The sequence below is a fragment of the Anguilla rostrata genome, chromosome 15, assembly GCF_018555375.3.
Source record: "Anguilla rostrata isolate EN2019 chromosome 15, ASM1855537v3, whole genome shotgun sequence".
Classification (NCBI taxonomy): Eukaryota; Metazoa; Chordata; class Actinopteri; order Anguilliformes; family Anguillidae; genus Anguilla; species Anguilla rostrata.
In genome coordinates, this window is record NC_057947.1 from 2,705,662 (window position 1) to 2,731,957 (window position 26,296).

At 45.6% G+C, this 26,296-nt stretch overlaps 1 protein-coding gene across 8 annotated transcripts in view; it reads right to left on the reverse strand.

The window, feature by feature from the left end:
- Positions 1-26,296, reverse strand: part of spegb (striated muscle enriched protein kinase b) — a 109,965-nt gene that overhangs the window by 25,024 nt on the left and 58,645 nt on the right. For all 8 annotated transcript variants that reach the window (XM_064309879.1, XM_064309886.1, XM_064309878.1 and 5 more), the window contains 13 exons: positions 22,546-22,806; positions 20,545-20,703; positions 17,253-17,442; positions 16,503-16,732; positions 15,258-15,377; positions 14,836-14,940; positions 12,423-12,629; positions 11,848-11,971; positions 7,948-8,120; positions 7,494-7,606; positions 5,578-5,746; positions 4,463-4,562; positions 835-1,035 (listed from right to left, as the gene is read on the reverse strand). In XM_064309879.1, coding sequence (XP_064165949.1) covers positions 835-1,035; positions 4,463-4,562; positions 5,578-5,746; positions 7,494-7,606; positions 7,948-8,120; positions 11,848-11,971; positions 12,423-12,629; positions 14,836-14,940; positions 15,258-15,377; positions 16,503-16,732; positions 17,253-17,442; positions 20,545-20,703; positions 22,546-22,806 — 2,152 coding nt within the window. The remainder of the gene's footprint in view (positions 1-834; positions 1,036-4,462; positions 4,563-5,577; positions 5,747-7,493; positions 7,607-7,947; positions 8,121-11,847; positions 11,972-12,422; positions 12,630-14,835; positions 14,941-15,257; positions 15,378-16,502; positions 16,733-17,252; positions 17,443-20,544; positions 20,704-22,545; positions 22,807-26,296) is intronic.

A 26,296-nucleotide genomic window follows, 5' to 3' on the forward strand; every position in this document is an offset into this window, starting at 1 on the left:
ATACTTACATAGCAATGATGAAATCAGTAGATGGAGACAGAGACAGTAAATCAATGATACTGTTCTATACCCAGGCATCACAAACGGATTGTCCAAGACAATATATGACTACACAGCCTCAAAAGGGACATCTCTACGCATAAAACCAACGGTAAGGTTGTATATTTATTCAATATTTAGTCCCAGATATTGACTGTAGAATGACATAATTTGTATCATTTTTTAAAACTGTCTCGTTTATATCGTTATTAAGTGAGCAGCGTTTTCACTGCTGTATAGGCATATCTTAGGGCTATTGTCAGGTTCATCTTGTTGCTATGACGGGATACGATTTTTTAGTGGTGAAATAATATTTTTATGAATGCCAAGATAGACAGTATTGTCCATTATGTCATGGGTGGGGGGTGTAGTTGTAGATGAGACTGCAGGGAGGGGGTGAGTGTTAAATGAACGACCAGAGCAACAATGGTGGCGCTGCGAAACTCCGCATTCGGCATAGTTGTCGTGTATCGTCTACTAATGGAACTAAAACAACGCGTTTCTGTTTTAAACTCATACTTTGGTTGCAGTACCACCGAATGTCTAAGTTCAGTAATCTCGGCGTGCCGGCGTGCCGACCATTAGGGGCTTTGCGCTAAGAGGTTAAGTTACTTTTTGCTTGTAAGGTGAAATTGTCCGACCCCCTTTAGCAAATCTTAAAATTAGTAAAACCGTCTCTCCGCACTGGAGATCTTTTTGTCCTATTTTAGCGGTAAAGTAGAGGAAATAAGATTAAAAGCGTGTTGTTGCTTTGCTGAGCGCTGCCGGGCGCAAGGGGAAAATGAGAAAGGATACAGCTCGGTGATGACGATAACGGCGTTCTTCTTCTCGAAGGCGTCGTGGAAGTAGACGATGCGCTGGTGGTCCAGCCGGGAGAGCAGGTTCATCTCCCGCAGCGCGGAGGTCTTCTTCTTGGCGCGCGCGCTCATGAACTTGGCCGCGAACTCCGCTTTCCCCTCTTTCTCCGTCACGCGCTTCACGTAGGAGAAAGCGCCCCTGGGAAAACAGCAGCGTTTCACTCCAAAGGCCACGCCCAGCGTTTCACTCCAAAGGCCACGCCCAGCGTTTCACTCCAAAGGCCACGCCCAGCGTTTCACTCCAAAGGCCACGCCCAGCGTTTCACTCCAAAGGCCACGCCCATCGTTTCACTCCAAAGGCCACGCCCAACGTTTCACTCCAAATTAAATACGCACAACGCAAAGCACAATCTTTATTCAGCTGTTAACTGCAGCTGGCTCATAATCACCTGATTTGAAAGTCAGGGGGACTGAACAGGTATTGGGAAATCAAATTTTCGAACAAAATATAAACAAATAGGTGGATGAACTTCAGAAAACACTAAATAACTCAATTTATCTATTCTTACTCAAGTCTAGCGTGATTTATTTCAACTACCTCAGACTGAACCCTGGGTTACTAGCAGCCAGGAAACGGCACTATCTGAGGAAACAAACTGTATATATATATATATATATATATATACATATATATATCCTCCTAATTACCCAGCAATTCATTTTGGTCCCCTGTAGGGGACATGAGTTTCCCTGGCCTTAATCTCAAGAGCCCTGCATTCTCCTATGCTGAAACCTACACTACAAAGGACAATCAATAAAAATTCAATACTAATACTGTATTATGTATTATGTCAAAAAAAAAGAAAAAGAAATCAGCTGACATCAACAACATCCATTTGAATAGTTTCTGCCCTGCAGAATACATTTGCCTGGTCTTTGTGAGTAATGGTGCCAGTATTAAGGTTATTCCTCCGCGCTGACGCTAACACCTGGCCTCACTTCTCCAGTGCAATTCAGCTGCAGAAAACGCACAGCAGTCAGTGCCCTGTATCCAATAGCATTTCTTCCTTGCTTTGACCTGGATGTGAATATAAGTGTTACACCTTTTCCTTCACAAACTCAGTTTGGTGAATTAGTTGTAGTTTAGATTTCTTAACTTAAGTTATGTTCGTGATGAAACAGAACTGCTCATTTTTATTTGCTGCATTCTAGGGCTCACAGTCAAAAGAAATGAACATACACTTGTAGAGTGATGTCATGTTTCCAATGGCTAAACATACAAGCAGATTAATTTTAAAGCATTTAATGATTCTCACACCAGAGGAAATATGATTACATATGATTCATTATTTTAAGATTAATTTGGTAATATACACATGTATACTTCTAGAGGCACAATTTTTTGGAGTTACCTGAAGTGTATGACTTTGCTGCAATTGTAAAGCAGGCAGGTTGTCAGAAACCTCTGCAAGTATCTAAAATATCCTTCATCGCAGACAAAAACAGTTTGGGGAAGTCTGATAAATACAGTAAAACTGAAATAGTATTGCTAAACTCTAGAAACTGTCCCTTTAAGGATGTTGATTGCATACCAGCCAATATGCCTTACAGCGGCAATTTTAGCAGTCATGTAATACAGGGCCCACATAACAACCTAAAGGGATTCAAAATAATAGGAGGAGTATCCATAAAAATAGATTTAAGATGATTAAACAACCTTTTGATGATAGAGACAGAAGTAATTTAGCATTAAAGTTGTATATAGTGTGTGTCATAACACGCAGTGTACTTTTAATTTAAGCTGTGTCTTAATTTTTTTGTAATGAAACACCTTAGGTGTCAAGTTTTCACAGTGGTTCCTGTTTAAATTAAACATCAATAAAAGGGCAAAAAGGGAATGGCATTTACAGAAGCCCTTTCTGCATTAAGCTTGGCCTTTTTTGCTCACTTGTTTTGTGTTGTGATTGGAGTTGTTTTATTTTTATATTTGTACTTTTTTTTTGCTCTTTCTGAACTTGCTGCAGGGCTTCATTTCCACTTTGTTGCTTAGTACGTCAGACACGCACACACACACACACACACACTCACACGCACGCACACACACACACACACACACACACACACGCACACACGCACACGCACACACACACACACACACAGCTGTGGGGTGGCAGTTGCAGGTACAAGCACAGACACAGGCATGAGCACGAGCACAGACACAGTCACAGTAACAGGCACAGACACAAGTTCAGGCATGGGCACAGGCACAGACACAGGCACAGGGATAGGAACTAGCACAGGCATGAGCACAGGCATGGGCACAGGCACTGTCACAGGCACGAGCATGGACACAGGCATGGGCACAGGCACGATCACAGGCACATGTACGCGCACAGACACAGGCATGAGCACGAGCACAGTCACAGTAACAGGCACAGACACAAATACAGGCATGGGCACAGGCACAGGGATAGGAATGAGCACAGGCACAAGCACAGGCATGGGCACAGTCACAGGCACGAGCATGGACACAGGCACATGCACGCGCATAGGCACAAGCACAGGCACGGGCATGGGCACAGTCACAGGCACGAGCATGGACACAGGCACATGCACGCGCATAGGCACAAGCACAGGCACAGGCATGGGCACAGGCACGATCACAGGCCAATTCACAGCCCGCAGAGCGGTGCCGCAGATAATGAGGAAAAGCAGCCGCTTGGCACTCCATGCCTCTCAATTCCAGCAAACAGCACAACACACCCTTCCCTCACACAAATTCACTTTCTCCACCATCTGTTTCTGTAGTGAAGACCAAGGCTGCTCAGAGCAGACGTGTATATATCTCAGAGGTGTAAATTAGGAACAGGCATCTGATTAATTATATACTCAAATATTCTATGGCTCTCAAGATTGAATATTAAAATAATCAGACCTCAAGTGCTTTGAAAAATTCACAATTCTGTGCCTCACTGCAAGGAGTTATGCTGATTAAATTAGGCAAGAAAATGAATAAAATCAATCAATCATCTGTTTTTTATCCAGAGTCCTTCAGCTGTCCTTCAAGAAAATATCAGAGGGGGAACAGAACTGCTTTATTGTCACCTTGTAGTAAACTGAATGTATTTGAATGTCAATGTGCAAGAAAAATTCTTATAATCAAGTATTTGCATATTAAATTTACAATATATGATCCCATGCTTCCTGAAAAGGCACTACAACACTGGGATGAAGTTTGACCTTTGACCCCAGATGGATGCGCCTGTCTGACTCTGGATCCTGTTCACAGCACAGGGCTTGAAGCTTAAGATGCAGGCTGACCACCTGTCAGCTTCATTAAGTCAGACAGAAGATTCCCTCTGGACATTTCTCTCTAATTATTTCTCTCACGTGGCCTGCCTCGACGGGCCCAGGGAGAGAAAAATTCCCCCTGACATTGCCGAAACTAGTGGCCTGTGCTGATGTTAAATCTTCACGCCAAGCAGTGTATCTAATGAGGGCATTCTTGTTCCCCCTGGGGGGGGCAGAAGGAAATGGTGCATGATGGGAAATGGAGTCCACCGTAAATCCCCCACTCAGACTTGTGGAGGTGGGGGGGGTGGGCCCGTGGCTGGCTGGTGGCTCACCTCCCGATCTCCTTGTGTATGTCGTAGTAGTCAGTGAGCCTACGCATCTTCCTCAGCACGGTCTCCTCATCCTCCATGGCCTCCTCTGTCTCTGGCGCGGCTGCAGGGTCAGACACACTCCAGTCAGGGGGGGGGGTGTTACAGGGGCATCTCACACAAACGTAAAGTCTAAACTCTACTCCAATACTCAATGCCTCATTCTTTTCAGAAAAGCAGAAATCAAAAATAAGGTTGGTACTCAAGATGCAAAAATACAGAATAAAACACAAAATAATGTAAAAAGTGGACTAGAATGAATACAATAAACTGCAGAATGAAAGCACATAATATACACATTTACACATGTACATTTTATATGTAAGTGAATGATAATTGTTATATTTTGCATGACACCCATACTCTTCTCAGGGCATTATGGGTTGTATTGACCTTGGCACTGTAGTGTAAGTGGGGTAACACCTGTTGCATCCCATCTCCTCCCCAGTTATTTCCATAATAGCATTCGCCATTACGCTGGTACAATAATAATAATGACCCAACTGTCATTTCCACGCTGAAAATGGCCTCCCAAAAAATCACATTTAATCACGTTATTAGTCTCATGTGCTGCAGGACAGCAGCGTAAGATTTACTGCATGCTGAATTATGGGCCAGCATTGGATTTGAATTGCAAATCAAAGGCATTAAACATTGCCTCCTTGTAAAAGACGCATTAAGCAATGCCTCCTTGTAAAAGATCCAAGGTCAAATATTAATTGTATCTAATCTTCTGTACTGAATGATATGAAGAAAAAATGCTTACAGTACATTCGCTGGTGAATTTAGTGGTCAGACAAAATAAGGAATATGCTGACAAATTTTCGGAACTTGCATTATGATGATGTGGTCTTGATGATGAACGCCATCAAGACAGCACATACCAGTCACAAATCCAACAGCTACATTGTACTTGCGCTGGGTTTTACTGTGTCAATGCCGCTGACACAGTAAGGATGCTGAGATCACATCGAACTCGGCTGATGACCGCAGCAGTTCACGGTCGGTGCAGTCGTGTCCGGGCGGACCGCGTGTCCCGGCACGCCTGGCGGCCGGTTCCGCGGGGGGAGGAGTCTCACCTGTGTGTACGGTGAGCTCGGCCTTGCAGGACACCACCCCAGCCAGGTTTTTGGCCGTGCAGGTGTACACGCCAGAGTCCTCCTCTTGGATGTTGAGGATCACCAGGGAGCATTCGTTATCGTCATACACAAAGGTGAAGTGGCTGCTGTCTGACAACAGTGTGTCGTTCTGGGAGCAATCAATCAATCAGTCAATCAATCAATCAGTCAATCTATCTATCCATCCATCTTACAATTATTGATCTTATTTTTCTTAAATCTATATATACATGGATGAACTGTGACCATATGAGAGTGAATAGAACACAGAATAGCAGCGAACAGAACAGAACATTCCCTGTTCCATTTAAATCCATTTAAAGATGCAGAGAAGCAGAACTGCAACTTTAATCATATCATTGATTGGCTAAATTACATATTCTCAGATTCTAAAAGAAAAAGCACACGGACTGCTCAGAGAAGATGTTTTAACCAAAGTACTGTTCCATATTTAAATGTGTATGATGTTGAGTGCTTACTCTATACACAGTGAGAGAGGGCTATGAGAATTACAGTATAAAGAAAGGAAGCTTGGGGAGATAAATCCAAACTGTATGAGTTTGAAGCAGCTCAAGATGGAGAACTGTACACAAATCTTTTCTGTGAAAGGTAAGTGCAAAACAAAATGAGAGATATGTCAGCAGAATTCACTTGGACCCTTCGAGAAAGAGCCAAGAACTTGACAATAACAAGTAAGAGGCCTCGGGGGAAACTGTGGGTGTAAAGAGAGTGGGAGAGATTTGGAAAGAGGCCTGGGGACTGCAGACTGCAGAGAGAAACAGCCAGTGTGTGCGCAGAAACAGCCAGTCAGTCACAGAAACAGCCTGTGTGTGCGCAGAAACAGCCAGTCAGTCACAGAAACAGCCTGTGTGTGCACAGAAACAGCCAGTCAGTCACAGAAACAGCCTGTGTGCGCAGAAACAGCTGGTCAGTCACAGAAACAGCCTGTGTGTGCACAGAAACAGCCAGTCAGTCACAGAAACAGCCTGTGTGTGCACAGAAACAGCCAGTCAGTCACAGAAAAAGCCTGTCAATCACAGAGAGACACAGCCAGTGTGTTCACAGAGACACAGCCAGTGAGTCACAGAAACAGCCTGTGTGTGCACAGAAACAGCCAGTCAGTCACAGAAAAAGCCTGTGAATCACAGAGAGACACAGCCAGTGAGTCACAGAAAAAGCCTGTCAATCACAGAGAGACACAGCCAGTGTGTGCACAGAAACAGCCAGTCAGTCACAGAAAAAGCCTGTCAGTCACAGAGAGACACAGCCAGTGTGTGCACAGAAACAGCCTGTGAGTCACAGAAACAGCCTGTGTGTCACAGAAACAGCCTGTGAGTCACAGAGAGACACAGCCTGTGAGTCACAGAAACAGCCTTCCAGTCACAGAGAGACACAGCCTGCGTGTCACAGAAACAGCCTATGTGTCACAGAGAGACAGTCTGTGAGTCACAGAGAAACACAGCCTGTCAGTCACAGAGAGACACAGCCTGTATGTCACAGAAACAGCCTGTGATTCACAGAGAGACACAGCCTGTGAGTCACAGAAACAGCCTGTCAGTCACAGAGAGACACAGTCTGTCTGGCACAGAGAGGACCAGCCTGTCTGTCACAGAAACAGCCAGTGAGTCACAGAAAGACACAGCCTGTGAGTCAAATAAACAGCCTGTCAGTCACAGAGAGACACAATCTGTAAGTGCACAGAGAGGACCAGTCTGTCTGTCACAGAAACAGCCTGTCAGTCACAGAGAAACAGCCCGTGAGTCACAGAAAGACACAGCCTGTGAGTCAAATAAACAGCCTGTCAGTCACAGAGAGACACAGCCTGTAAGTGCACAGAGAGAACCAGTCACAAGATGTCAGTAACTAAGGATCTCTACCTTGTACCACATGATGTCTGGGACAGGTTTTCCCTCGACGACCACTGCGAAGCGAGGTGTCTCTCCCACCTGCACATCCATGTCCTCCATGATGGACTCAAATGTGGGGGGCACTGGGGGGGGGGAGCGGTTACCACAGTAATATTATAAAAACACATTACCATCACGTAAGACCACCTGGCCCACACACAACTTATGTCATACCAGGTATTAGGTACTGGAGAGCAAAAGAGAGAGAGAATAGGAGGAATAAGAGAATAGGGAGGGAGAGGGAATGAGAGAGAGACAGAGAGAGAGGGAAACAGAAAGAGAGAGAGAGAAACAGAGAGAGAGACAGACAGAGACAGACAGAGAGAGAGAGAGAGACACAGAGAGAGACAGACAGAGACAGACAGAGAGAGAGAGAGAAAGACAGAGAGAGATAATGCATGTAGATAATGCTTGCTGTGTTTACCTGCCATCTCCAGAGTGAGTATGCAGGAGTCGCTGCCGTGCTGGTTGGTGGCCATGCATATGATCTGCCCCACGTCAGAGCTTCTCATCCTCACCATCTTCAGCGTGTGCTGGTCATCGTCAGGCATGCTCATCTCAAACACACCAGGCCTGTGCTCCAGCAACACGTCCTGCCTGAGAGGCGGGGCCAAGACCGGGCGTGACTTCCCTTCATCATCATCGATGATGTCATTACTACCATCATCTCACTAAACAATCTCATCCTGCTAAATCTAATTATTAAAACTATTTCATTATTCTACAAACTGTCCAGGTAAAGCATGGCTACATAAATGAAATGTATTATTATTATTATTATTATTATTATTATTATGTTTTTTAAGTTACCTTTGGATCATTAGAATGACTGGTGGGGGCTTTCAAAGTGATGCATCAGGAAAAATTTCAGCCTGATTGGTCGAATGTTTTAAGAGTTATAGGCATTTAAATTAAAAAATAGCTTACAGCGCCACCTATTGACAGAGCGGCAACAAAATTGGCATCCTTCCTCAGAATCATCTGTGGTACTTATGAAGCAGATTTCACAAGGATCGGACATGAGTTATAGCTGTTTAAATAAAACATGGCCACGCCAATGACAATTGATTGATGTGCGGCGACCATATTGTTTTGAAAAGTCAACATTTAAAAAAAATAATTATTGAGGTTCATCAACAGATTCTTTCTGGTCTAATTTGGTGATGATAGGCCAAACATTTCCAGACAGAAAATGAAAAATGGTGGAAAATCTTGGCACACGCAAATTAAATTGGAAATGTACACTTTGTTCAGCAAAAAATAATTCTGATTCTACACCACACGGTTCAGGAATTATGGGCCAAAATGTAAATCGCTGCATTACAGTGCCACTAATTTCCAAGCTCTACAATTTACAGTTTTTGAAAAAAAAAAAAAAAAACTGAACAAAAACAATAACAATAGGGTTCCTGCAGCTTCGCTGCTTGGACCCCTAATAAACGGAACGGGCTGAGCAGCGTAATTATAACAGTAGTGGCTCTTATAATAATATTATAATATTATTATCGTTCCACATGTTGACATTCTACTAGACCTGTTAATGTCAAATGACTCATAGTCTGAGAGACAGCAATCATTTATTCTGTTTTATTACGCACACCAGGACAACCCACAGCTACTTCAGCCTCATGTAACAAGGTGGCGTGAGTTCATTTCAGTTCTGTAATCTACAGCTTTATGTGATCGAGTGCATGTTGAGTAGCACCAAATTTCTGCATACCCTTAAATCCTGCAGGGCAACAGGTTGCTACTGATTAGCATTTAGTGGGGAGTACTACTATTCTATTTTTATTTTATTATTTGTAATAGTGATTCTTTAGGAAGCAATTACATTTACGAATCTTGATCATCTATTGAACACTGCTTAATTACTATACGCATCACTGTTGTTTATGCTGTAGTCAATAATTAAGTTACTCCTTCTTTGGTATTTGTTTCTAGCTTACTGTTTTTTACATTGTTTTTTTAAGTGGCAAGCCACTAAAACGGAATGTAATGAACAGAGAGAGGTTTGTTAAAAAGGTGCCTGTAAGTGTGGACGGTCGTGACACTCAAGGGCAGAAGCACTGCTGTTTTTCATCCTTCCCCGATCAGGGAGTGATGCATTCTGGGAACAGCAGACAAGAGGAGCCTCGGACCCATCAGAGACATTAATCACTGAATCCCTCTGTCCATTTCCTAAACTTAATCCAGGAGGCTGGAGCCTGTCTGGCCTCTTCCTGTGAGAGGCAGGAATACCCCCTGAACAGGTCACCAATCCAGTGCAGGGCACACACACATTCACTCACACACTCATACGCACACACACACCATTCACTCACACACTCATACGCACACACACATTCACTCACACACACACCATTCACCCACACTCATACGCATACACACACCATTCACTCACACACTCATAGGCACACACACAATTCACTCACACACTCATACGCACACACCATTCACTCACACTCATACGCATACACACACACATTCACTCACACACTCATAGGCACACACACATTCACTCACACACTCATACGCACACACACACCATTCACTCACACACTCATACGCACACACACATTCACTCACACACTCATACGCACACACACACCATTCACTCACACACACACCATTCACTCACACTCATACACATACACACACCATTCACTCACACACTCATAGGCACACACACAATTCACTCACACACTCATACGCACACACCATTCACTCACACTCATACGCATACACACACACATTCACTCACACACTCATAGGCACACACACAATTCACTCACACACTCATACGCACACACACACCATTCACTCACACACTCATACACATACACACACCATTCACTCACACACTCATAGGCACACACACAATTCACTCACACACTCATACGCACACACCATTCACTCACACTCATACGCATACACACACACATTCACTCACACACTCATAGGCACACACACAATTCACTCACACACTCATACGCACACACACACCATTCACTCACACACTCATAGGCACACACACATTCACTCACACACACACACATTCACTCACACACACACACACACACACACACACACACACCATTCACTCACACACTCATAGGCACACACACAATTCACTCACACACTCATAGGCACACACACAATTCACTCACACTCATACACACACACCATTCACTCGCACACTCATATGCACACACACATTCACTCACACACTCATATGCACACACACACCATTCACTCACACACTCATAGGCACACACACAATTCACTCACACACTCATATGCACACACACACCATTCACTCACACACTCATACACACACACATTCACTCACACACTCATACGCACACACACACCATTCACTCACACTCATACGCATACACACACACATTCACTCACACACTCATAGGCACACACACAATTCACTCACACACACACACACCATTCACTCACACACTCATAGGCACACACACATTCACTCACACACACACACACACACACACACACACACACACCATTCACTCACACACTCATAGGCACACACACAATTCACTCACACACTCATAGGCACACACACAATTCACTCACACTCATACACACACACCATTCACTCGCACACTCATATGCACACACACATTCACTCACACACTCATATGCACACACACACCATTCACTCACACACTCATAGGCACACACACAATTCACTCACACACTCATATGCACACACACACCATTCACTCACACACTCATACACACACACATTCACTCACACACTCATACGCACACACACACCATTCATTCACACACTCATACGCACACACACACCATTCACTCACACACTCATAGGCACACACACAATTCACTCACACACTCAGACGCACACACACACCATTCACTCACACACTCATAGGCACACACACAATTCACTCACACACTCATAGGCACACACACATTCACTCACACACTCATATGCACACACACATTCACTCACAAATTCATACGCACACACACCATTCACTCACGCACTCATATACACACACACCATTCACTCACACACTCATACGCACACACACACACACAACATTCACTCACACCTAGAGGCAATTTAGACTCTCCAGTTAGCTTAACCTGCATGTCTCTGGACACGCTCCGCACAGAGAGGTCCTTGTTTGGTAATCGAACTCATTACCTTCTCACTGTGAGGCGACAGTGCACCACCGCGCCACACGCTTAATGAATCCATTTAATATCAATTAACGACAAGCTAACTGCTAATCAGTTCATCATTTCATTAGGATGGGTGACTCACTTCTTCCACGTGACTGCAGCCTGGACGTGGTTGAGAGTCACGGTGATGCTGACAGACTGGTTCTCCACCACGTAAACCACGTCCGGTTTATCAATGATAACCGGGGCCTCTCGAAGGTATGGGCCTGTGGGGGAACAGAACCAGAACCGGCCATGCGGTTACAGACCGGTCTGTTATGATCCATATCAGACACCCTATCCCCCTCTCTGTACACCAAGATACATTCAGCACATTTTACGTGCATTTTCAATGTACAAAAGCCATACATTAGGAATACATGAGAAAATACATTTACTTATATTCACACAAAATCAAATGTATGAAAAATACTGAAGAATTGGTACTTCGGTGATACAAAAAAGGGTCTGGAAAGCATGGTAAGTGCAAAACTTATATACAATGTTCTATTATGTATTGTGTTACAGGGTTATTATATTCTGTGATCTCTTTCAATAATATACCAATAAATCTATGTAATAGGTGGTTTTACTAAAATAAATACATAAGATAATATACTGGAAATGCATTAACTTGTAGAATAATGTTTTTTTTAAATAATAAGCCCTGTTTCTTACCCCGGTCCAGAAGCTGCACGGGTTCGGTGGGGGGAGAGGGCTTGCTGAAGGTCTTACTGGCGGTCGACAGGACTCTGAAAGAGTAGCGGACTCCTTTGGAGAGGGAGGCTACGGTGTAGGAGGTCTGCCTCAGCCCAGAGGCTATGATCGTCCACTGCACGGACCCCAGCGCTTGCTGCTGGATGGCGTACATCAAAGAGCTGGCGTCTGCAATCCCAAAAGCAAGCCTGTCAATATTTAGGCTGTCTGCAAACATGGCCACGGTGAACCGCCTTGCCAGCACGGAGGGCTAAACTTGCCAATAATCCAACGAACGCCCAAACACACATTGAATAAAACACATGTCCAAATAAATAAATAGAAGCAACCCAAAAAAATACATCAGGGTTAAAATTGAAAATTATACCTTTTCGGCTCCACAAGCCTCCCGCCGTGTCTGGCTGCTCTCTTTCTGCCCGTCTGATGTGCAGATTTTAAAGCCTCTCTCATGTAGTCCCTCATGCTAACATTGGGCTTGATCCTGCACCTGTAGCCCCTCATGCTAACATTGGGCTTGATCCTGCACCTGTAGCCCCTCATGCTAACATTGGGACTTGCATCCTTGCACCTGTACCAGCCCTCATGCTAACATTGGGCTTGATCCTGACGTAGCCCCTCATGCTAACATGGCTTGACCCTGCGTAGCCCTAGCTAACATTGGGCTTGATCCTGCACCTGTAGCCCCTCATTCTAACATTGGGCTTGATCCTGCACCTGTAGCCCCTCATTCTAACATTGGGCTTGATCCTGTACCTGTAGCCCCTCATGCTAATATTGGGCTTGATCCTGTACCTGTAGCCCCTCATGCTAACATTGGGCTTGATCCTGTACCTGTAGTCCCTCATGCTAACATTGGGCTTGATCCTGTACCTGTAGCCCCTCATGCTAACATTGGGCTTGATCCTGCACCTGTAGCCCCTCATGCTAACATTGGGCTTGATCCTGCACCTGTAGCCCCTCATGCTAACATTGGGCTTGATCCTGTACCTGTAGCCCCTCATGCTAACATTGGGATTGATCCTGCACCTGTAGCCCCTCATGCTAACATTGGGCTTGATCCTGCACCTGTAGCCCCTCATGCTAACATTGGGCTTGATCCTGTATCTGTAGCCTCTCATGCTAACATTGGGCTTGATCCTGCACCTTTAGCCACTCATGCTAACATTGGGCTTGATCCTGTACCTGTAGCCCCTCATACTAACACTGGGTTTGATCCTGTACCTGTAGCCACTCATTCTAACATTGGGCTTGATCCTGTGCCTGTACGAAAGGATACATACAGACTGCAGCTAAAGGTGGCCCAGTACCTCATATAACTGTTTGGGTGTTTTTTTAACAGTGTAAACAGTTAAATCTACACTGAGCTGCATCTTATCATTCGTTCTGATTTGTGCCACATCTTCACGTGGACGTAAATCTGATACATAGCCATGTGACTTGCATGCCACTCCTGTGTGGATGCTCAAACTTGGGCATAGTGTGCCCGTGTATGCCAGCTGAGCCAGGGCATCACCCGCCAAACCGGAGGCAGACTAGCGAAGTGATTACATCACTCTCCGTGTGACAGGATAATGTCTTCATAATTCGGCACTGGCGGGACAGCTGGGTCATTTTCAGAAATGAATTTGAACAGTCAGTTAAAAAACTCGGATCTGAGCAACAAATCAGCGGTCTGCAGTATGAGCGCAGCCGAATGTGGACCAAGGAGTTACTTATCGAGAGAGTGAGACGGACAAGCAGATATAAAACACGTCAAACCTCTGCCTAAGGAGGCCTTGAGCAAAATAAAATATTTGCAACCTGAAACTACAGCACTAGGAGCATTCATAAATCATTCTGCCTCATTCACAAATCATTCTGCCTTCTTCATTCTGATGAATCTTGAACACAGAGAGTACAGCTGGAGTAATCAGTCTGGAACACAGATAGTACTACTGCGGTAATCAGCCTGGAACACAGACAGTACTGTTGGAGTAATGAGTTTTGAACACAGTCAGTACTGTTGGAGTAATAAGTCTGGAACACAGTCAGTACTGTTAGAGTAATGAGTCTGGAACACAGTCAGTACTGTTAGAGTAATGAGTTTTGAACACAGTCAGTACTGTTGGAGTAATGAGTCTGGAACACAGTCAGTACTGTTAGAGTAATGAGTCTAGAACACAGTCAGTACTGTTAGAGTAATGAGTCTGGAACACAGACAGTACTGTTAGAGTGATGAATCTGGAACACAGACAGTACTGTTAGAGTAATGAGTCTGGAACACAGGCAGTACTGCTGGAGTAATGAGTCCGGAACACAGACAGTACTGCTGGAGTAATTAGTCTGGAACACAGACAGTACTGCTGGAGTAATGAGTCTGGAACACAGTCAGTACCTAAAGAGGGATCCAGCCTCTTGGGTTTCCTCCAGCTGAGGGTGACAGTCTTCCCTGTGACCCCCTCTATGACCGGAGCCCCATCCGGAGGGTCAGGGAGAACATCTACAGAGAGGAGACAGAACACTGTATACTCAGCAATCAATAACACACACATGCATGCGCGCACACACACACACAGGAATGAATGTACACACACACACACATGCATGCACACACGTGTGCCCACATACGTGCTTGAATGCACAAATATGGGTACGCACAAACACAGACATAAATTTACACAAACCCACCAACACACAAGCACACAATCATTATGGCTCTGACACTAAATCCGTACTTCGGACCAGCAGAACAACCGTACGGCTAAAAACGTACAAAAGGGTAGCGAACATATTGAGCTCCCAGGTGCAGCAGCTTACCTGCGACATACAGGTGGGCGTAGCAGGCGGCCTTCCCCACCTTGTTGGAGATGACGCTTTTGTAGACGCCTCCATGGGCATGGCAGACAGAGCGGATGACCAGACTGTGGATGTCCCTGTCTGTATGAGGAGGAGAGAGGGGCACAGAGGCAGGGTGGGGGGCACAGGGACAGGGCAGGGGGTACAGGGACAGGGCAGGGGGTACAGGGACAGGGTGGGAGGCACAGGGACATGGCAGGGGGTACAGGGACAGGGTGGGGGGCATAGGGACAGGGCAGGGGGTACAGGGACAGGGCATGGGGGATAGAGTGGAGTAAAGCAGAGAACGTCATTCCTGAAACATCCACAACCCAACTGCCTGTCCAGCAGCCCCACAGTAACTTCCCATTGAGTAAAACTCAGCTATACACACAGTGTAAATCCAGTACATACACACAGGACACTCAGTGTAAAAACATACAGCTCACTCAGTGCAATCCCAGCTCACTCAGTATAAACCCAGCTCACTCAGTGTAAACCCAGCTCACTCAGTATAAACCCAGCTCACTCAGTGCAAACCCAGCTCACTCAGTATAAACCCAGCTCACACAGTGTAAACCCAGCTCACTCAGTATAAACTCAGCTCACTCAGTATAAACCCAGCTCACACAGTGTAAACCCAGCTCACTCAGTATAAACTCAGCTCACTCAGTATAAACCCAGCTCACTCAGTGCAAACCCAGCTCACTCAGTATAAACCCAGCTCACTCAGTATAAACCCAGCTCACTCAGTATAAACCCAGCTCACTCAGTGCAAACCCAGCTCACTCAGTATAAACCCAGCTCACTCAGTGCAAACCCAGCTCACTCAGTATAAACCCAGCTCACTCAGTGTAAACCCAGCTCACTCAGTATAAACCCAGCTCACTCAGTATAAACCCAGCTCACTCAGTATAAACCCAGCTCACTCAGTGTAAACCCAGCTCACTCAGTATAAACCCAGCTCACTCAGTATAAACCCAGCTCACTCAGGGTAAACCCAGCTCACTCAGTATAAACCCAGCTCACTCAGTATAAACCCAGCTCACTCAGTATAAACCCAGCTCACTCAGTGCAAACCCAGCTCACTCAGTATAAACCCAGCTCACACAGTGTAAACCCTCTAAACCGTACTGCAGCAGAGGCTGAACGGCTGGGGAGATCAGCAGGCTTCAAAGCCTCCAGGCCCCGAAAGGAGGACCAGAGACACGACACTCGCGCTCTTACACTGCGCCATCTTCCTCTCGTCCGTGGTGTCGATCTTCTTGCCGTTGTGGAACCAGGTGATGGTGGGGTAGGGCAGGCCGGCCACCTTGCACTTGAGCACCGCCTCCTTCCCCTCCACCACGTCCAGGTCGTACAGCGGCTTGACGAAGTCGGGCATGGTGAAGCGCTCCACCTCGCTGTCCGCCATCTCCGGCTCCTCGGGGATGGAGGGCATCTTCTCCAGCTTCGCCCTGGGGAGCAGGTTAATCCGGTGAGGAAGGCCCTGTCCCACAGCCACCATGACAGCCATACTGTAGGCTGCCATTTTCACACCAATACTATTGTACAATACAATACAATTAAATACAATACAATGCACTCAAATATGTTTGTGCTTTTGCAACACTTCACAAAATATGGGCAAATTTTCAATCATTGTCTCATTTCAGAGACAGCAAAAATACTGCTGTGAAATACAATGTGTCATTATATTTTCCAGAATGACACGTGTACAAAATATTGCAGTGCATTCTGTTCTGTCACTGCTCATTAGGGTGAATGCTTTTTTGGGGACAAAAGAGACAATAATTTCCAAAACCTGATACAGTGCCTCATGACCCGGTTATAAATGAAACACTGAAATGTGCAAGGACATTTTGAGCAAAAAAATAATGGAGGAGAACAGAATGGATAATATGAAATGGATCATTTGTAAGTGAGCGTTTGTAAATGAGCGTTTGAAAGCGAGCAGATTAGCCCGTCTGGCCCTACATTTGGGAGGAGATGGCGGGTCGGGGCTCCTGCACGTAGAGTTCAGCGGCGCACTCCGCCTCGCCGTGAGCGTTGCGTGCCGTGACCGTGTAGAAGCCCTCGTTCTCATTGGTCACGTGCACGATGAGCAGGGAGTGGCGACCGCCCTCCTTCAGTATCCGAACGTTCTCGCTGTCTGCGAGCGTGCGCTCTGGAAGGGACAAAGGACAAACATGCCATCAGGAGAAAGCCTGCGCTCAAACACAGGTACACTCAAACACAGGTGCGCTCAAACACAGCTACACTCAAACACAGGTGCGCTCAAACACAGCTACACTCAAACACCTGCGCTCAAACACAGGTGCACTCAAATACACCTGCGCTCAAACACAGGTACACTCAAACACCTGCGCTCAAACACAGGTACACTCAAACACACCTGCGCTCAAACACAGGTACACTCAAACACAGGTGCGCTCAAACACAGCTACACTCAAACACCTGCGCTCAAACACAGGTGCACTCAAATACACCTGCGCTCAAACACAGCTACACTCAAACACCTGCGCTCAAACACAGGACACTCAAACACACCTGCGCTCAAACACAGGTACACTCAAACACACCTGCGCTCAAACACAGGTACACTCAAACACACCTGTGCTCAAATACAGGTATGCTCAAATACACCTGTGCTCAAATACAGGTACGCTCAAATACACCTGCACTCAAATACAGGCATGCTCAAATACACCTGCGCTCAAACACAGGTACGCTCAAATACAGGTACGCTCAAATACACCTGCGCTCAAACACAGGTATGCTCAAACACAGGTGCGCTCAAACACAAGTACGCTCAAATACACCTGCACTCAAACACAGGTATGCTCAAATACACCTGCGCTCAAACACAGGTATGCTCAAATACACCTGCACTAAAATACAGGTATGCTCAAATACACCTGCGCTCAAACACAGGTATGCTCAAATACACCTGCGCTCAAACACAGGTACGCTCAAATACACCTGCGCTCAAACACAGGTACGCTCAAATACACCTGCGCTCAAACACAGGTACGCTCAAATACACCTGTGCTCAAACACAGGTACACTCAAACACATGCACACACAAACACAGGTACACTCAAATACACCTGCGCTCAAACACAGGTACACTCAAACACAGGTACGCTCAAATACATCTGCACTCAAATACAGGTATGCTCAAATACACCTGCGCTCAAACACAGGCATGCTCAAATACAACTGCGCTCAAACACAGGTACGCTCAAATACACCTGTGCTCAAACACAGGTATGCTCAAACACACCTGCGTTCAAACACAGGTACACTCAAACACACCTGCACTCAAACACAGGTACACTCAAACACACACACACACTCAAACACAGGTATGCTCAAACACACCAGTGCTCAAACACAGGTACACTCACACACACACCTGTGGTGAAACACATGCACACTCAAACACAGGTATGCTCAAACACACCTGTGCTCAAACACAGGTACACTCAAACACAGGTACGCTCAAATACACCTGCACTCAAATACAGGTATGCTCAAATACACCTGCGCTCAAACACAGGTACACTCAAACACAGGTGCGCTCAAACACAGCTACACTCAAACACCTGCGCTCAAACACAGGTGCACTCAAATACACCTGCGCTCAAACACAGCTACACTCAAATACACCTGCGCTCAAACACAGGTACACTCAAACACACCTGCGCTCAAACACACGTGCGCTCAAACACAGGTACACTCAAACACACCTGTGCTCAAACACAGGTATGCTCAAATACACCTGTGCTCAAATACAGGTACGCTCAAATACACCTGCACTCAAATACAGGCATGCTCAAATACACCTGCGCTCAAACACAGGTACACTCAAATACAGGTACGCTCAAATACACCTGCGCTCAAACACAGGTACACTCAAACACAGGTGCGCTCAAACACAGGTACACTCAAATACACCTGCACTCAAATACAGGTACGCTCAAATACACCTGCGCTCAAACACAGGTACACTCAAACACACCTGCGCTCAAACACAGGTACGATCAAATACACCTGCGCTCAAACACAGGTACGCTCAAATACACCTGCGCTCAAACACAGGTACGCTCAAATACACCTGTGCTCAAACACAGGTACACTCAAACACATGCACACACAAACACAGGTACACTCAAATACACCTGCGCTCAAACACAGGTACACTCAAACACAGGCATGCTCAAATACAACTGCGCTCAAACACAGGTACGCTCAAATACACCTGCGCTCAAACACAGGTACGCTCAAACATTACATTACATTACATTACATTATAGGCATTTAGCAGACGCTCTTATCCAGAGCGACGTACAACAAGTGCAACGACAACGACGTACAACGACGTAAAACACACCTGCGTTCAAACACAGGTACACTCAAACACACCTGCACTCAAACACAGGTACACTCAAACACACACACACACACTCAAACACAGGTATGCTCAAACACACCAGTGCTCAAACACAGGTACACTCACACACACCTGTGGTGAAACACATGCACACTCAAACACAGGTATGCTCAAACACACCTGTGCTCAAACACACGCACACTCAAACAGAACCGCATTCAAACACACACACACTCAAACACAGGTATGCTCAAACACACCTGTGCTCAAACACACGCACACTCAAACACAACCGCATTCAAACACACACACACTCAAACACAGGTATGCTCAAACACACCTGTGCTCAAACACACGCACACTCAAACAGAACCGCATTCAAACACACACACACTCAAACACAGGTATGCTCAAACACACCTGTGCTCAAACACACGCACACTCAAACACAACCGCATTCAAACACACACTCACACACACTCAAACACAGGTATGCTCAAACACACCTGCTCTCAAAAATGCCTAGGCTTAAATGCAACTGCACTCAAACACACCTGTGCTCAAATCACTCAAACACACCTGTGCTCAAATCCACCAGCGCTCAGACACACACAAGCTCAAACACACTCTCACACGTGTCACGCAACAAGCAGAACCACGGCATTCTGGGACGTCTGCAGGCTAAAAATCGTCATATTAACAAGTCACAATATTTTCTTCAGTGCAGGGCTGTAAAAAATCTTTAGTTTCCTCAATAGAAAGTCAAAACATGAGTTACAGCAGAACAAACAGGATCCTATCGAGAGACTTGCATCCTATTGTATCACAACAGAAATTTGATCAATTTAAACGGTTCTGGAAAGCAACTCTTACCAAAATGGCTCCAGCTGACCCTGGGAGGGGGCGTCCCACTGACCTTGCAGTCGAAACGGGCCGTGCGCCCCTCGATCACTTCTAGGACGTCCAGCTTACGGGTAAAGAGAGGTGGGATAGAGGGAATGACCTTGAGGTTGGCGCTGGAGGTCAGCTCCTCTGAAACACAGCGAGACAAAATTTCAAATCTCCCAGCTACAGCGCAGCTATTTATACACAGTCTGAGTTAAACGCAATGCGTTTCCTTGAATAGAACAATAGATACCCTCCAGAGACCTGGGATACAAAAAAAACTAAAGTATTACATTTTTTTTTGCCAAAAATGAGTCGGGTCTTTGGAGGATAAAATGGACAGTAGGAAGTTTTCCTTCACCGCTTGCATTGCAAAATAATAAAAACAGATGTGGACGAACACTGTTAAGTTTGTTTAAACAAAGAAAGTCATTTGGTGTAGCCAAAATTGTCATTCAGTGTCACTGGGACTTCAAGAGTTACACACAGACTCCCATAGATTCTTCGAAAAAGACCTCCTCACTGTTCGAGCCCCACATTTCGTGGTTTTTATTGTGGGACAAGGCATTAGTGACCCGGGCTCCAGGTTTATTGGTTTAATCCTCCACAAATGCCAGATTTTATCAGGCTCTCACTCCCATTTTTTATACTTGCTTTTAATTTTATGGGACTAATTTGCCTGTATTATTCTTTTATTCGATGTTTATATGTCTATATTTGTCTTTATTGTGTTTTATTCGTTTAGTTAATTCATGCTATCGTTGTGCTAATGGCTTTACGCGCCGCGTAAGAAAAGATCCATAGGAAACAAGCAGGTCGTGCGACGATGTTGTAGAGCTTTTTTCCACTCTTTATTCTGATGGAAAGAGACACACACGGCTCGTGACTTGACTGTGCTCATCCATATAACGACAACGTAGCAGTAATAGATAGTAATATGCGCCTACATAGGTGGGTGCACAACACGCGATATTTAAAAAAAAATACATGTCATAATGGTCAGTCATAATATTGGTAATACAATATTAATATTATATTTTATATATATTAACATAATATTCATAATATAATATTTGGTGGAATCCTGCTGTTGTTGTAGATGGTCTGCTCGCGCGCTTTCCATTTCGCGCACGAGCAGATCCGTTTCCTCTGCAGAGAAGCGTTCTTTCCTACTACTTGGCAAATCCGCCATTATAACAGCAATCCGCCAAGGTGCAAGCGCACCTGGCTTTTAAAGGGAATGGGAGATGACACTCTGATTGGTTTATTTCATGTTATGCCCAAAACACGCCTATGATCAATTAAGAGACTAAGTACAACCCCTTTGAACCATGCGCCTTACTTTGAGCAAAGATTATCCGCAGTTAAACTAGCAAAAGTGGATTTGGACACGCCCTAAATGCACTTGCACCATGCGCTTTAAACCGTGTAAAATAGAGCCCTATGACCCCTGATTCCACTGTTAAATTAACCATGGTGCTTCAGCTGGGCAAACACCCTCACCTGGCTTCCAGACATAGACCACTGTGTCACAAAGGTCTCCAGTAAATCCTTAACCGTGTATTTGTCTGTGTTCCTTTGAATACTTACCACTGATTGCTTTAATTAGAGTGACTACAGTGACAAGGACTGAAATGCAGGTTAAATGCTTCCTAGGCCGCAGGCTCAGATAAAACAACATTTCATCCCTTCTCAAATCCTGCCTTCCACTACTGAAAGGGACAGGTGTTGGGGTGGGGAGGGGCAGGTTGGAGCAGGCCGGGTCGGGGTTGGGGCAGGGCTGGTGTCGGGTGGGAGGGCAGAGGGTAAGCGAGGCGTCAGGGTGAGGAGGCAGGTCAGGTGTGACATTCAGGGCAGGTGTCGACATGGGGCAGGCCAGGTGTCAGGGTGAGGCAGGGCAGGTGTCGGGGCAGGGCAGGTGTCAGGGCGGGGTAGGGTAGACTAGGGCAGGGCAGGGCAGGTGTCAGGGCGGGGCAGGTTGGGGCTCACCTTTCGCCGTGCTCAGCTTGCAGGTGTACGTCCCGCTGTCGTCCTCGTGCACTGAGTTCAGGAGCAGCCTGCACCTCCTCCCGTCAAAGTGCATCTTGCAGTTGAGCAGGGCGGGCTGGATTAACTTTCCGTCCGAGAGCCAGTCCACGTCCACGTCCTGGGGGCCGCTCATGTGGCACTCGAACAGAGCCGTCTCCCCCGCGCTCACCGTCATGTCCCGCACGTGCTGCGTGATCACCACCACCGGCTCCCGGGGGGCAGCTGCCAATCAAAGTAACTCACATCTATTAGTCTAGAGCCCTGTTACTCAAATCACATCTGTTAGTCTAGTGCCCTGTCACTGAAATCACATCTATTAGTCTAGTGTCTTGTCACTCAAATCACATCTATTAGTCTAGAGCCCTGTTACTCAACTCACATCTATTAGTCTAGTGTCTTGTCACTCAAATCACATCTATTAGTCTAGAGCACTATTACTCAACTCACATCTATCAGTCTAGAGCCCTGTTACTCAACTCACATCTATTAGTCTAGAGCCCTGTTACTCAACTCACATCTATCAGTCTAGAGCCCTGTTACTCAACTCACATCTATTAATCTGGAGTTCTGTAGCTCAAATCACATCTATTAGTGTAGAGTTCTGTTACTCAAATCATATCTATTAGTGTAGAGTTCTGTTACTCAAATCACATCTATTAGTCTAGAGCCCTGTTACTCAAATCACATCTATTAGTGTAGAGTTCTGTTACTCAAATCATATCTATTAGTGTAGAGTTCTGTTACTCAAATCACATCTATTAGTCTAGAGCGCTGTTACTCAAATCACATCTATTAGTCTAGAACCCTGTTACTCAAATCACATCTATTAGTCTAGAACCCTGTTACTCAAATCACATCTATTATTCCAGAGCCCTGTTACTCAAATCACATCTATCAGTCTAGAGCCCTGTTACTCAACTCACATATATTAGTCTAGAGCCCTGTTACTCAACTCACATCTATTAGTCTACAGCCCTGTTACTCAAATCACATCTGTTAGTCTAGTGCCCTGTTACTCAAATCACATCTATCAGTCTAGAATCCTGTTACTCGAACCACATCTATTAATCTGGAGTTCTGTTGCTCAAATCACATCTATTAGTGTAGAGTTCTGTTACTCAAATCATATCTATTAGTGTAGAGTTCTGTTACTAAAATCACATCTATTAGTCTAGAGCCCTGTTACTCAACTCACATCTATTAGTCTAGAGCCCTGTTACTCAACTCACATCTATCAGTCTAGAGCCCTGTTACTCAACTCACATCTATTAGTCTAGAGCCCTGTTACTCAACTCACATCTATTAGTCTAGAGCCCTGTTACTCAACTCACATCTGTTAGTCTAGTGCCCTGTTACTCAAATCACATCTATCAGTCTAGAATCCTGTTACTCGAACCACATCTATTAATCTGGAGTTCTGTTGCTCAAATCACATCTATTAGAGTAGAGTTCTGTTATTCAAATCACATCTATTAGTGTAGAGTTCTGTTACTCAAATCACATCTATTAGTCTAGAGCGCTGTTACTCAAATCACATCTATTAGTCTAGAGTTCTGTTACTTATATCACATCTATTAGTCTAGAGCACTATTACTCAAATCACATCTATTAGCCTGAAGCTCCTTTACTAAAATCACATCTATTAGTCTAGACAATTGCACACATCACTTGCAACACAGACGGAAGACCCACCTCTTCAGACTGCAGCTCATACCTCTCAAACCCCACTCTGTAGCACCCTGGCCTTCAGTACTAATTCAGCTTATTGCATTTCTATGGATTTAGGTCATATTTTTAGAGCTTTCTGTATCTCTTCTGAGGGCTTATGAATCTAATTAGCATAGATTCTGAGTTTCTATTCTGGTTCTCTGCTAGCACGGCGCTCTGGTGATGCTGCATCTTTACGTGTTGGTCTGGGAATGCAGTCAGCCAGGTTTGGCACTGTTTCACACATTTAGCTGAATGCATAATCAGGTGAAAGCACTTATGTTCCTCCCGCTCTGAAATCGCTCTGGACGAGCATTCATCTGCCAAACGAATGTAATGTGAGATGTAATTCATTTTGTCAGAATAAGCTTCACAGAGAATTCAGGACTAAAACCCCAATGCAACGAAACCCTTCCCAGGAGGAGGAATCAGCAGAAAAAAAGCAGGTTCAAGGGAGAGCTCACGCATTGCCTAGCACAGGGCAGGAAGGCAAACTGACCAACGAGGTCAAACAGACAGTTTTTACGGCGGCGGTTAGCGGTAGCTGAATGGTGAGCGACGGAGAACATTCCTCATTTACAGTCTTTCTGCTCTTCTCATGAAACCAGGCGCAGCGGAAACACACTAATCTGTAAATACCCCGAGCTCCACAGCCAAATGGCCACAGTACTCACATATTTCAATTCCCTGAATCAGAAAATAAACTGTCATAATCTCGTATAATCCTTGTGTACTCCAACGGAGACCTTGAGGAATGAATTAATTATGTGAGGGACATGTTTAACAAGATATTGTGCCTCATTAAACGGTCCTATGATCAAATATGATCATAACGTGAATGTGCACACTTGAAGCCATCAGATTTATCAGTATATGGACCATCCCAAAAGTATGGTGCTGTAAAAACAGACAGAGCCGTCTGTGATTCTCAGGCTGCCACTCAAAACGCCTCCATTATTCCCAAAATATCTGTGATGTGTCCCACATTCAGAATACACTTTCATCATGTTATCATTTACCTGTGTTTGAATATGAAATTGTGGGCATTTTTATAGAAGTGAAACTTGTGTAGTCCCAGCACAGCTCAGCCCAGTAAAGCCTGGTACAGCCCAGCACAGCCCGGTACAGCCCAGCACAGCTTAGACAGGTACAGTCTAGTAGAGCACAGCCCGGTACAGCCCAGCACAGCCTTGCACAGCCCAACACAGCTTAGCCCGGTACAGTCCAGTAGAGCACAGCCTGGTACAGCCCAGCACAGTGCAACTCAGTACAGCCCAGCACAGCTTGATACAGCCTGGCACAGCCCAGCACAGCACAGCACAGCTCAGTACAATCTAGTACAGCTTGGTACAGTCCAGCACAGCTCGGTACAGCCCAGCACAGCATAGCACAACACAGCCCAGCACAGCTTGGTACAGTCCAGCACAGCCCAGCACAGCATAGCACAATACAGCCCAGCACAGCTCGGTACAGTCCAGCACAGCCCAGCACAGCATAGCACAACACAGCCCAGCAAAGCATGGTACAGTCCAGCAAAGCCCAGCACAGCTCGGTACAGTCCAGCACAGCCCAGCACAGCATAGCACAACACAGCCCAGCAAAGCATGGTAGAGTCCAGCAAAGCCCAGCACAGCTCGGTACAGTCCAGCACAGCCCAGCACAGCATAGCACAACACAGCCCAGCAAAGCATGGTACAGTCCAGCAAAGCCCAGCACAGCATAGCACAACACAGCCCAGCACAGCTCAGTACAGTCCGGCACAGCCTTGCACAATAAACTCAACAGGCGCATTCTCTCTCTCTCTGACATGTACTGATCCTCTCATCTGCAGTAACACTAATCAAACCGGAGACATGTCAATCACCCCCTTATCTCTGGTCTAGTGTAATATAAAACGCCAGGAGCGCCTGAGCGCTCATAAATATCCGTCTCTCACTCCCTCTCAGGTTCACACGCAGAAAAGAATCAAGCAAAAGGCTACAATCAGAGATTCTTTTTCCCAGTT